This window comes from Chanos chanos, chromosome 4 (assembly GCF_902362185.1).
Source record: "Chanos chanos chromosome 4, fChaCha1.1, whole genome shotgun sequence".
NCBI lineage: Eukaryota > Metazoa > Chordata > Actinopteri > Gonorynchiformes > Chanidae > Chanos > Chanos chanos.
In genome coordinates, this window is record NC_044498.1 from 30,571,036 (window position 1) to 30,584,405 (window position 13,370).

The 13,370-nt window shown below is 44.1% G+C and overlaps 1 protein-coding gene across 1 annotated transcript in view; it reads right to left on the reverse strand.

Annotated features, from left to right (window-relative positions):
* Nucleotides 1-13,370, reverse strand: part of syne2b (spectrin repeat containing, nuclear envelope 2b) — a 126,934-nt gene that overhangs the window by 8,182 nt on the left and 105,382 nt on the right. The window contains 4 exon segments of the mRNA XM_030772229.1: nt 228-415; nt 902-1,064; nt 10,322-10,491; nt 11,825-11,983. Coding sequence (XP_030628089.1) covers nt 228-415; nt 902-1,064; nt 10,322-10,491; nt 11,825-11,983 — 680 coding nt within the window.

The following is a 13,370-nucleotide window of genomic DNA, read 5'->3' on the forward strand; positions in this document are numbered from 1 at the left end:
GAGTGCACGCTCTCTGTCACCTCATCTCATCACAGACATAGCACAACTGAACTTAATGCACTTTTGCTTGTAAATTTATATGTGTGTGTGTGTGTGTGTGTCTGTGTGTGTGTTGTCGAATTGTCACTCGTGTCTACTCTTCAACTATCAGCCAAAAAGACACATTTCAACCTCCCTATTGAATCAGGTTGCCACCTGAGGGTGTCTGTCCTCTGTCCATGTCTCACCTCATCCTCCGCTCCATGGACATGGCACAGATGTTTCTCCAGCGGCGGTCAAGGCTGCGGGACGTCTGTTGGATGGAGTCATTCTCCATGTCGCTGCCACAGGCGTCAGCATCATGCAACAGTACATCACACAACGTCAGCACTGACGTTACACCCTCTGTGTGCTGTTCGATATCGCGCTGTAGGTCCTAATAACACATGCGTACACACACGCATACATGCACACAAGATGTTTATCCATCTTCTAGATTACCATGTAGTATGTAGTATTAGTAACATTGAGCAACTACGAATAGTGTGCCCAGTGCTATATCAAGATCCAGATGGGCAGAATGGATGTTTGGTGTGATGAGGATGGTTTGTGTGATGACGATGGAAGGATGAGGATGTTTGGCGATGAGGATACTTTGTGTGATAGAGATGTTTGGTGTGAGGAAGATGGTGGTTGTGATGAGGATGGTTTGTGTGATGAAGATGGTGGTTGTGATGAGGGTGAGGATGAGGATGAGGAGGGTATGTGTGACGAGGATGTTTGGTGTGATGAAGAAGTTTGGTATGATGAGGATGGTTTGTGTGATGAAGATGGTGGTTGTGATGATGATGGGAGGATGAGGATGAAGATGTTTGGTGTTATGAAGATGTTTGGTGTTATGAAGATGTTTGGTGTGCTGTACCTGTTGTTCAGCCAGTTGCCGCTGAATCTCATCGCTGTGACAGACGCTGTAGACCACAGGCTTTGCCAGCTCAGTTTCAGTGTTACACAGCCATATCCGCAGGTTACTCATGTTCTTTTCCAGCTGCTGCACTGTTGTCAGGGTCTCTTTCAGCTTCCTCACCCTGTGCAATCAATCAATCAATCAATCAATCGACTGACCGACCAGCCAAATAACCAGCCAGCCAACCAACCAACCAACCAACCAACCAACCCACCAATAATCCAATCATTTCACCCCTCCTCTTGACTATCTTCTAACCAACCAATAAACAAACTGCAGCCTATTTTACATTTACATCTACTTATTCTGCAGGTGTCTTTATCCAAAGTAACTTCCAATACAGGCAGAGTGCAAAACCAGCTAAATAACCATTGAGGATTTGATTGTTGCATAAGTTCCACCACTCAGTTCATTATCAGACTAGATATATATGCAAGTAAGTTAGAGGAAAATAACAGACTGAGCCTTGAGTACTATCCTATGCCAAGTATCATAATTATCTGCCAGATTAGAGTCGGTGCTCATAGGTCAGTATAGACAAAAGTGCCGTGTAGTACCCCTCGTGGAGTGATAAGTAGTGCATTAGATGATAGAGTTGTCGGGGTGGTAGGCAGGGGTCGAGTACAGAGGAGTAAGTTAGTAAGTGGCGTGTGGAGGTAAGGGTTTCACAGAAAAAGCGAGTCTTCGGTGGCTTCCTGAAGATTGCAAGGGAGTCAGCAGAGAGGAGTGAGTTGGGCAGCTCGTTTCACCATTGAGGAACCACACAGGCAAAGGGTCCAGTTGGTAACTTTTTGTTGCTGGGTGGTGGAATCACCAAACACTGTTCCTCCACACACAGTAGTGGGCGGGATGGGACACAGGTCTTAGTCAACTAGCAATCTATTAAGAAACCAATCAATTAATCAATGCAGTCAACTAACCAACCAACTAATAACCAAACAAAATAATCAAGAAACCAGTCAGTAAATGAGCCAACCAACTGACATGTCAATTGATCAGAAAATTAAACAGAGGAATGAATTCACTTGGCCGCCTCACAAGGTAGTCCTCAGCTCATCCTGTCAGTCAGCTGATCAACTGTACTTTCAATATATAATAATATATAAAACACAGACAATTATACTACTGTATTAGCTGTAATAAAATGCCATGTTCAGGTAACTGCCAAAATAAAGAAAACACCTAAGGAAAAGAAGGATAAAAGTATGCATAAAAAGGCTGCAGGGGTGGAACCTGATTTAAGTAAACAACACAAGTCATGTTCATGTAGAAAACTGCTGAGCTGGCCATGTTGTCCCCTTATGTTGGTTACAGTGAGCAGATAGAGGTGTCTGTGAGTCTAACAGAAGGGTGCTAAAAGAGAGGTGATGATTCTAGCATGTTTGAAAGAGGCCCCAATGATGCAGTTTATTGGATGTCCAAAGACGGAAAGAAGAGAAAATCAGTAGCAGTTGACTAAAAACCTCAATCTAGGGCTTGAGCAGGCAGGTTAATCCAAAACAGTCTGCAGAGAACATTAAGACAAGGTGTTAAAAACGCTTGTCTGAGCAGTGTAAAAATGTGATACTGTCAGAGGTCATCTTTTGCTCTGTTCTCAACAAGCAGATGCATGTCTCAAACTGCTCAGGTGATCCCTGGGCACCTTCCAGGGACTGTCACGGTTCACCCAAGCACACAGAGGATAGTGTAAGTGCCAGTGAATACAGAGTCATCCTGAGTGATCGCATTCATCCTAAAGCAAAGTATTTTTTTCACTCTGTTGGGAGAGGTCTCTCCCCTGATGGGAATGGCGCCCATTCAAATGCAACAGCCATCACAGTCACCATATCTCAGCCACAACTGAACACTTTTGAGATTCTTGAGATTCACAACTTGAGGTTCTGGAGAAGTGTCAAAGACAGCATTTTGTACCATCTATTACCAATTTTCACCATCTATAAAATATCCAGTGATAAACGTTATCATGGAACAATGGTGTTGCATCCCTCCAGGAGAGTCCCAGACTTGTGTTAATTCTGTGTCAAGGTGCGTTAAAGTTGGCACGGGACACAGGCCAGTGTGTGAGGAATCCAGTTTGTCCTGAAAAGCTTGGCAACTTGCGGGAATTCTGTGACAACTGACTGAAATGAAAACCATTTAATGATCAGTACCCACAGGAAGGCAGGTGACTTCACCTCAGCGATGAAAATCTATTCTTCTGTTAAATTCTAATGGAGTCTTAACATGTCACACTGTGGTCAAAGTCAAAGAGACAACCGTGAGAAAGGGGGGCACATTCCTCAGCCTCTCTTGCTTTTGGAAGAACTCATTTCATGGTGTTTCTGACCCTCCAGTGTTTTGTGTGATAAATATCTGTAAAAGAAAACATGCTTTGTATATTGAGGAATTTGTGCTCACCAAAGAGCGTGCCATGTAAACCTCTGAACTACACTTCTCAGCATTCTCATTCTACACATGGCTGATCTCATAGGAGAGACATCACCATACACAGCCTGTTCTCCCAGGCAGGACTCTCTGGGACAGGGGTCTTCCTCAGTGACGTACATACACAGCCTGTTCTCCCAGGCAGGACTCTCTGGGACAGGGGTCTTCCTCAGTGACGTACATACACAGCCCTGTTCTCCCAGGCAGGACTCTCTGGGACAGGGGTCTTCCTCAGTGACCAGCAGGATCTTGAGCCCCATGTGCATTGCATGTCCCATGTCTTCTCACAGGTACTGTCCACTACCCACCAGAACACAGCTTTAATTTGACCCCTTCTCCCATAGCTAATCTTCATTATTTCTAAACTATGTCGATGGCATCTCTATCAGTCATTTAAATGGACTGATATCCCAGTTTATAAACAGTAGCATCAATAACTCATCTGGACTGATTAATCAACAGCAGTAATAATCAACCAATACCATGTACAGTGTTCTGTGGGCTTGTGATAATCCCAACACCCTACTTCCTTTAGTTTGATAGTTACCTGCTAATTACAGTTACTTTTTTTCCCCATCAGCAGAATCTGTTTCAGTGCCCTATTAATCAGTCAATGTATCAGTCTTACCAGTCTTACCAATCAACCATGTGAAACACTTTCCCATAGTAGTCCCACCCTTTTCTTAACGGCATGCTTGCCTGGCCATCCCTAACAGACAAAGACTGAGGAAAGGCCCTGAGCCACTGCGCTGGATGACTGTAGGGTATTTGTGATAAAGAGGAATGCCCTTTGGCACGACGTACCAACGTAACTACTGTTATTATGCAAGTGAAAACAAGAGTACATGTTTATCACCCATCTGACAATATCTTCCTTAGAGCCAGTGTGTGAGGAGGGAAAGTAAGGTTCTGTATCAATGCCAGAGTAACAGCAGTCTGCTGAGCAGGGACACACAAAGAAAACAAAAGGACAAGAAGAATGCCCTGTCAGTCCAACTCACTTCAGAGGTCGCTAACCCACAGTGGGTTGTCCTGGCTTTAACACTGATTTTAACTCCGCACTCATCGGCATCAGCAGAGACACTTGTCTGTGACCTGGTTTTGGAACATTCCTTTCAGTGATGTCACTGGACAACGTGGAAGGTGGCACTCCATAGCTCCACCGTCACGTGACTGGGGATTCACTCAGGCATACCGATGGAGGCTGAACCAAAACAAAGCTAACCGTGTTTGTTTATGTGGTGGCCACACTACGCTGGTTTTCAGTGGGTTACATTTCCTCACTAGAACAGGTAACATTACAAATAATTTGGTGCATTAAAAAATTATGACTGGCCAGAATACACAGCATCCAATGTTTTTAATCCTATCATAACAGCAATGACAGTTCTAAAACCAAAATCTCACTCAAACATGGAAGAAAAGCAAGGAGGCACTCTATCTACTCACCCCCCCCCCCCCCCCCCCCCCCAAAAAAAAAAAATCAAGCTCAGCAATAAACAGCAAGCAACAAGTCACAATCAAATGAATTTGAACATACATAATATATCGGCACATAATTTGTTGACTGACTCTGAGCAAAATTCACATTCTGACTGTGAGTGAGGCTGTTCTCTGTTATGCTGAGAGCGATGTTAGAGGCTTTTAATAAGCGGGGCTCATCTCTATTGTTAAAATTTGTAGTCTCCACGGAGCTGAGCTGCTAGCACTGAAGACTGGAGCTCGTTCCCTCGTCAAGCATCAGCATCTGATCCTGCAGGCTCAGACAAAAGCACTGCCCATCCCCCTTCATCCATGCTGTCGTTTCTCACTTTTTTCCTTGCGAGGCTGCAGCACTGATGGTCTGTATATGTGTTGTGCGTGTTTGTAGTGTGTGCGTGTTTGTGTGTGCGGGGGTGGCTGCCCATGAGGCATATGCTACGTTGTAGTGTGTGCGTGAGTGACGGGGTGCAAGATTAGGAGCTGAGGTACTTACGGGGTGGTAAGACTACTCCATGGCTCTCCCCCCTGTCTTGCCAGCGACAGCATTGGTGTTGGTATCTAAGACTTGCTACTACTCTCATGCATGCTCTTTTCATTTTCTCGCCTCCTCCTCTCCCTCCGTCTTTCTTCTCTGTGCTCACAGCAATACATGCATCAAAAGCCTCTGTGTGTGTGTGTGTGTGTGTGTGTGTGTGTGTGTGTGTCTGTGCGTGTGTGCAAACGTGCACAGACATGCATGGAAATGGACATGAGTATGCAGCCTAACACACACACACACACGCACACACACACTGATACATTAATAACTAAATAACTAATTAATGTTAAATACGCTTTGAGACGTTTTACTGATTTACTCAGTACAGCTTCATTTGTTTACAAATCCACACATTTCTACATGCTCTAGTCAGTCAGATACAACTCTGCCACTGATGGATCATTTAAGTATTTTGCTAGCTGATAAAAAAAAACATAAAACAACTATATAATTATAGCTTAGTTGTATGGAAAATGCAGGACTTGTTTTAAAGACATCCTCTAAAATACACCATAGACCTCACGACAAAAAAGTTCAACATTGCAATGAACTCTGTTAGCCTTTTCTAGTCTCCACAGTTAGGATCTTGAGATCCATATATCTCCAAGTATCAGTCCACTCAAACATCACGTCCTGTCTCTGGCCATGGAGAGTTTACAAGCTGAGGAAATCTCTGGTCACCAGTTCACCAGCTGAACCCCTGAAAGGGCCTGATGAGGGAGTGTGTGTGTGTGTGTGTGTGTGTGTGTGTGTGTGTGTGCGTGTCTGTGTGTGTGTGTTTGTGTGTGTATATGTGTGTGTGCATGCTGTAGGGAATGGCTCTGAGATTACAGCCAGAGTTAAAGCTCATTAAAGCTAACCCAAATCTGATCAGATTAACTGGGCAAGGAGAAAGCCTGTCTCGTGCTGTCTCCATAGCAACGGCAGAAACGCCAGGTGGTACGATCAGTTCAGCCATGGTCGTCAAGACAGACAGCTATACGTCCACTGACACACCGTGACGTTTCCTGCAGTTCTTGGTGCCCATAAAGTTCAAATGCAACTGTGGAAAATCTTGCTCAGCAAGCAGAGGAGCCGTCAGTGTGACTTTGTCATTAGATTCAGAACTTCACCTGGTGCTGCCCTTTGTAAAACTTATGGTTCCTAGGACAATAAGCACATCAACATCCTTAAGAACTTTCAACGACAAACAGCAAATAAACAAATCATTAGATTCAGAACTTCACCTGGTGCTGCCCTTTATAAAACTTATGATTCCTAGGACAATAAGCACATCAACATCCTTAAGAATTTTCAACCACAAACAGCAAATAAACAAATCAAGCCCTCATATGTTATGAATTCATCTGTAAACTTTTGTAGCGTCAGAGAAGACCATCTAACTCCATGGCCAAAACTCTGACCTTGACTGACCTTGCTTTTTTATGTACCATTGTGTGTTACAGAGTTCTAAGACAGCTCCTCTCAAACTATGGCGCGCCCATCTGTGACAGAAAACTGCCAGTCCGCTAAACCACCCGCTTTATCCAAATTATGCTCTGTGCTTCTGTCACTTGCCAGGTGAAAATAGTAACATTTTAAGCAAGTTCTCGCCAGCGGGAATGCTTAACATTCTAGATTCTTGAATAAAATTTTTCTATTTTCACCTGGCAAGTGACAGAAGCACCAAGCATAATTTGACTGGGCCAGCGGCCGGGCTCTGTGGACCAGCAGTTACTATTGTTACTATTTTCAAAGCAAGAGGTTCAGTCGAGGGGGTGGGGACCCAGCAGTTTACTCGGGCCACCCTGGTGCCGGTCTGTGGCCCGGAATTTGAGAAACGATGGTCTGAGAAATCAGAACTCCGCATTAAATGAAATCCTCCTCATCTCTCTTGCTGACTGTTCCGACATTCCACCTGTGGGCACTTCAAAGTTAAGATTATTTGACAAAACACCTGCTTTTTAGACCATTTAGGAGTAGCCAACAGGATTTAACCCAATCCTCAGCTCTCAGTGATTTCATAAAGTTCACTTCCAAATCATGCATCGTTCCTACCTTCACCATGTGGGGAGCTTTTATACACAGCGGTTTAGAAACTCCCATTCATTTACTCACAAGTATTTTCTTTTATCCCTCTGTCTAATCTTATAGCTCTGCCCCTTCAGTCACACTCAGAGTGAACTACATTTCAGACTGCTGCCATGGCAACAGGACAATTTACATCCTGCCAAAGTTCTTTGAAGGCCACTGCATCTCAATGACCACCACAGCAGCTCTGGCATGCATTCAGAAAGAAAGTCCGCACAGGCCTGCCATCACACGAACCACTGAAATCAACTCTACACTTCAAAAATAAAGAGAAAAAGCAGCATATGTGTGATTTAAAAGACCCACTTACATGTCAGAATCACGTCAGAATTTCCTCAAAAGTGAGGAAAAAACTCATTAAGATTTGTAAAAATATTGTAATAATACATTTTGTAAAAGATTTGCTTTGTATATCAGGCGATTGGGAAAGGGGAATGGTGTGTGTGTGCATGTGTATGTGTGTGAGGGGGTAGAAGTGTGTGTATATATATGTGTGTGTGTGTGGGGTGTGTGTGTGTGTGAGTGTGTGTGTGTGAGTGCGTGTGGAGCATGTTAACATAACATCTGCCTCATACGACACTCCGTGTGACAATAGTGAATGAAGTGACAATAGTGAATGAAGTACTTTGGAAGCTGAGGTTTCATGGCACAATGCCCTGGGCGTATGGACCAATGACTGGGTGGCGGAGCGGCAGATATCTGAAAACCTTCGACCAGGAGACACAATGGCGACAGACAGGGGGCTTTGGAGACTGGGCACACAAAGGCTTGTGTCAGCAGACAGCAGCCACTGACTGAGGTGACACATAGCCCCTCTGTGTTTTTAGGGGACATAAAGGGACATCTGCCCTGTGTCAACCCATCTAATCCATCTGAATACATCAACCAACTCCACTCACACACACACACACACACACACACACACACACACACACACACACACACAGATGCTTCTACAAGCCTGACGCAGCACCCTATCAATGCAGTTTGGATAAGACAGAAACACATCACACTGATGATTAGACTAGGGGAGACATGCCCAGACATGTCAGAGACATTGCTCTGACCTCTCACAAAAAAACCCAACAACAACAACAATAACAACAACAAAAAAACCTATCTTGTCAGTGGAACTGACATCACAGTACACCTTGGAAGTCACCATACAGCTGAATCTAAATCTAAATCTAAACCCAATCTAAAAACGAACTCTCTCCGACTACATATAATATTTTGCTTTGACAGGCTTTTCTGAAAGGCCCCCCCTCTCTTTTTTTTTTATAAAACCAAGTGCACCACTGTAAGTCACACAACTAGTAAAGCCATAACAGGACTCGGCTAATGGCTTATCTGGTCACTAAAGTTGCCAGGCAGAATACGGGCAGGTCAGGAAAGCAGCGGGTCACACGTTCCACAGTTCTCACAGCAAGCTAAGAGGCTAAGCTAAGAGGCTTGCCCAGACTGTGCAGCTCCAATGAACTGACACTCCACGAGTGGATCTACTTCTGCTGGAGGCACTCTTTTCAGAAAATGTGTCTAGTTCCTTAAGAATGAGTAAGATTGTCCCCTACACCAAATTAATACAAACAAACGTGATCTTAGTCAAGTATTGGCAGGTTATTTCGTAGGGTAAAGAATCAATTCAGCTGTGCCGGGCATGTAGTTTGCATTGCAGCACAGTTAAAAACACTCCAGCACTAACATGGCATGGGGGTCAGTCAGGTGCCAGCAGAGTGAACCAGAGAGACAGAAACATAGAGATGACAAAACAGTCAACAGCATGTGACTGTCAAAGCAGACTGATCAGACCCGCCATCTGTCACTGTCTAAAGACTGTCAATTACATGGTCACAAGGTCTCATTCCTCCTGCTAAAGCCTTTCCTTTCCTCACATTCCACCTGTCGGCTGTTGCATCTCCATCTGTTTCTGTTACGTCTGCCCCCTTCACTCTTTCACTCTTCACTCCTTTGTCAGCACAATGCAGTCCACTATAGCTGAGTTCATCATATCACTCACCTATGCTTGACAAATATTTGCTTAGCAGCAACAACAGCAGCCATGAGCGTAATAAAGCAGTCAGGAAAGGTTAACTGTGCTGTGTTAAACACTACATGTATGCCACAGATGGATGTGTTCAGTCTAATGTGCAGGCCTGGGCATGTCTCCAAAAAAAAAAACAAAAACAAAAACAACCTACAAAACACACAATAATGGACTGAAACGAAGCATTAGATCAGAGGAAAGCAGCAGTCAGGCCCTGCTGTAATTATAGTAGACTACAGCACTCACACACTGTATTTAAGGGGAAGTTCTTAGACATTCAGCTGTTTATAGTATGACTTGCCGGTGCTACCAAGGCTCTGTTCAGCTAAAAGCTATACGGTGTGTAGCTGAGAGAAGCTCTTGCTTACTTCTTTACTTGGATTTATCTATACTCAGTATGTGGTACTCCTTGACAAGGACACATATGGAAGTGGTGTTGTTGATGGACTGTATTCTTTGACTTGTTTGTGCACAGATGAATTTTCCATGCTCTCAGACTGCCTGGTTCTACTATCAGCATGTGTACCTTGTGACTGAAGTGCTTTGCCAACTGCTCACTCTGTGATCAACTGCTGTAATAACTTATTCAAAAGACATGGTTACATTAGGAATTCATCCCACATGCTCAAGCTGATCTGTCTCTAAGCCCCTCCTGTCCCATTCATTCCATTACACACTCTGAGTCCACTCAAGTCCCCTGAGTGTGAAGATCTAAGCAGTGAAGCTCTTGCTGTTGGTGAATTATTTGAAAGTCTTTGGGACCATGCCAGTGTGTGTGTGTGTGTGTGTGTGTGCAGCAGTAGTGTGTCTTAAGTCTTACCTGGCCTCGATGTGCTGGAAGAGATGACGCCAGCGTTCATTAATGTCTTTGAGCTTGTCATTAATCTCGGCGTTCTCTTTGGTCTTGTTACTGGCACTGATGAACTGTTCACCCAGCTGGTTCAGATGAGTCTTATTTTCACTGAAGAGGTTGATCTCTTCCATGCAGTCCTGTAGAGGAGTGTGTGTGTGTGTGTGTGTATGTGTGTGACAGAGAGAAAGAATGGGAGAGAGAGAGAGAAACTATTAAGAACGTGTAACACAGTTTCAGAGAGTCAGTATGCCTTATCTAACACTGAACTTTATCCTTCCCTCTCTCCTCATGTTGGACCTCACATTCTGTTTCTCTGTGTCTCTTCCTCTCTCTCTCTCTCTCTCTCTCTCTCTCTCTCTCTCGCTCTCTCGCTCTCTCTCTCTCCCTCTCTCCCTCTCTCTCTCTCTCTCTTTGTGTGTGTGTGAGTTTTTTTTTTAGAATTTTAAGAATTTTAGAATCTCTGTGGTCACACACACACATTGTGAGCAGTGAGTAGCGAATTTAACCTCTGCATTTAACCCATCCTATACACACCGGTAGTGAGCACACACACCAGGAGAAGGAGCTGCGGGCAGCACACCTGCACCCAGGGGGCAGTTGGGGGTTAAGTGCCTTGCCCAAGGACACTTCTGCCGTGGATGTTGAGGGAGGGGAAAACGCTATTCACCCACTCCCTCTGCCCACATTTTTCCCACCAGTCCCAGGGATTGAACCAGCAAGCCCGCTTCCCTAACCATTAGGCCACGGCTGCCCATGGCTGTGTGTGTGTGTGTGTCTCACTTCCACTCTCTGTTTGTGTAAACTTTGATGAGCTGTTTGGGAGAGGCCTCGTATGTGTGAGCCCTACAGACTTTTCTCTCATTATTCTTTGTGACTGATCAACATCAGTTTGCACTCTCATCTTACTGTGCATGCCCTTAAAAATGACCAACAATTTTGATGTCAGGTAAGAGATATCCCAAACAGATTCTCTTTTGCTTTGATCACAGATCTAAAACATACTAACAATAAACATGTATGTGCAGCGGTTTTGTGTGTTCATCGTCTCCATGATCATTATTTCCATTATGGGACCAGCATCCATTTAATTTATGTTCAAATGTAGACACACTAGGGGTTAGTGTTGACTATTCAACAATTTGATCTAAGGAGCCTGATTTGACTGCCATCTCACAGTTGAATTGTCGCAAAATGTGGTTATGAAACAGGGACACCCCTAAGCCACACACTTTAGACTATATGTGCAGCTGCTTTCTGTTAATATCCCCACTTTCCCAGGATGCCCAGTCTGAGTCTGGGATAGCTTATACTGTTATCTTGTACTATTAAGAATACGTCTTCACTCTGATTTCCATAATTGCCTATATCGTCACAGGAATAATAGATGATCCAGGGGCCAGGAAAGGCCAGCGGTATAACGCAGATGAGAGAGGCCCTCAGCGGGCATGACATCCCAGGCTTGTCCCTTACCTTTTTCAGCTTCTCGAGCATCTCCTCAATGCTGAACTGATCGTTGTGCACCACCTTATTCTCCATCTGTGTCAGCCATTCACACAGCTCCCTGTTCTTCTCATGAAAAACCAGCCAGGCATTGAGACGGTCAGCAATCTCATGTTTCCGCAGAGACACCTGAGTGAGGAGACGCACACACATACACAGAATAAATTAAATAGCTGTTATGCTGCTATGTGTTGAAATGAAATGAATAGAACTGAGCAAATCAGGTTCCAACACCACAAGACTCAAACCCTAAGTCTACTCAGAAAACCGGACTCCAAACCCAAACCCTAGCTCAACCCAAAGAACACAAACTCTAACTCAACCCAGAGAACACAAACCTAACTAACTCAACCCAGAGAACACAAACTCTAACTCAACCCAGAGAACACAAACCTAACTAACTCAACCCAGAGAACACAAACTCTAACTCAACCCAGAGAACACAAACCTAACTAACTCAACCCAGAGAACACAAACCTAACTAACTCAACCCAGAGAACACAAACTCTAACTCAACCCAGAGAACACAAACCTAACTAACTCAACCCAGAGAACACAAACTCTAACTCAACCCAGAGAACACAAACCTAACTAACTCAACCCAGAGAACACAAACTCTAACTCAACCCAGAGAACACAAACCTAACTAACTCAACCCAGAGAACACAAACTCTAACTCAACCCAGAGAACACAAACCTAACTAACTCAACCCAGAGAACACAAACTCTAACTCAACCCAGAGAACACAAACCTAACTAACTCAACCCAGAGAACACAAACCTAACTAACTCAACCCAGAGAACACAAACTCTAACTCAACCCAGAGAACACAAACCTAACTAACTCAACCCAGAGAACACAAACCTAACTAACTCAACCCAGAGAACACAAACTCTAACTCAACCCAGAGAACACAAACTCTAACTCAACCCAGAGAACACAAACTCTAACTAACTCAACCCAGAGAACACAAACTCTAACTCAACCCAGAGAACACAAACTCTAACTAACTCAACCCAGAGAACACAAACTCTAACTCAACCCAGAGAACACAAACTCTAACTCAACCCAGAGAACACAAACTCTAACTAACTCAACCCAGAGAACACAAACTCTAACTCAACCCAGAGAACACAAACTCTAACTCAACCCAGAGAACACAAACCTAACTAACTCAACCCAGAGAACACAAACTCTAACTCAACCCAGAGAACACAAACCTAACTAACTCAACCCAGAGAACACAAACCTAACTAACTCAACCCAGAGAACACAAACTCTAACTCAACCCAGAGAACACAAACTCTAACTCAACCCAGAGAACACAAACCTAACTAACTCAACCCAGAGAACACAAACCTAACTAACTCAACCCAGAGAACACAAACTCTAACTCAACCCAGAGAACACAAACCTAACTAACTCAACCCAGAGAACACAAACCTAACTAACTCAACCCAGAGAACACAAACTCTAACTCAACCCAGAGTATGTAAAACCTACCTCTACACAGAA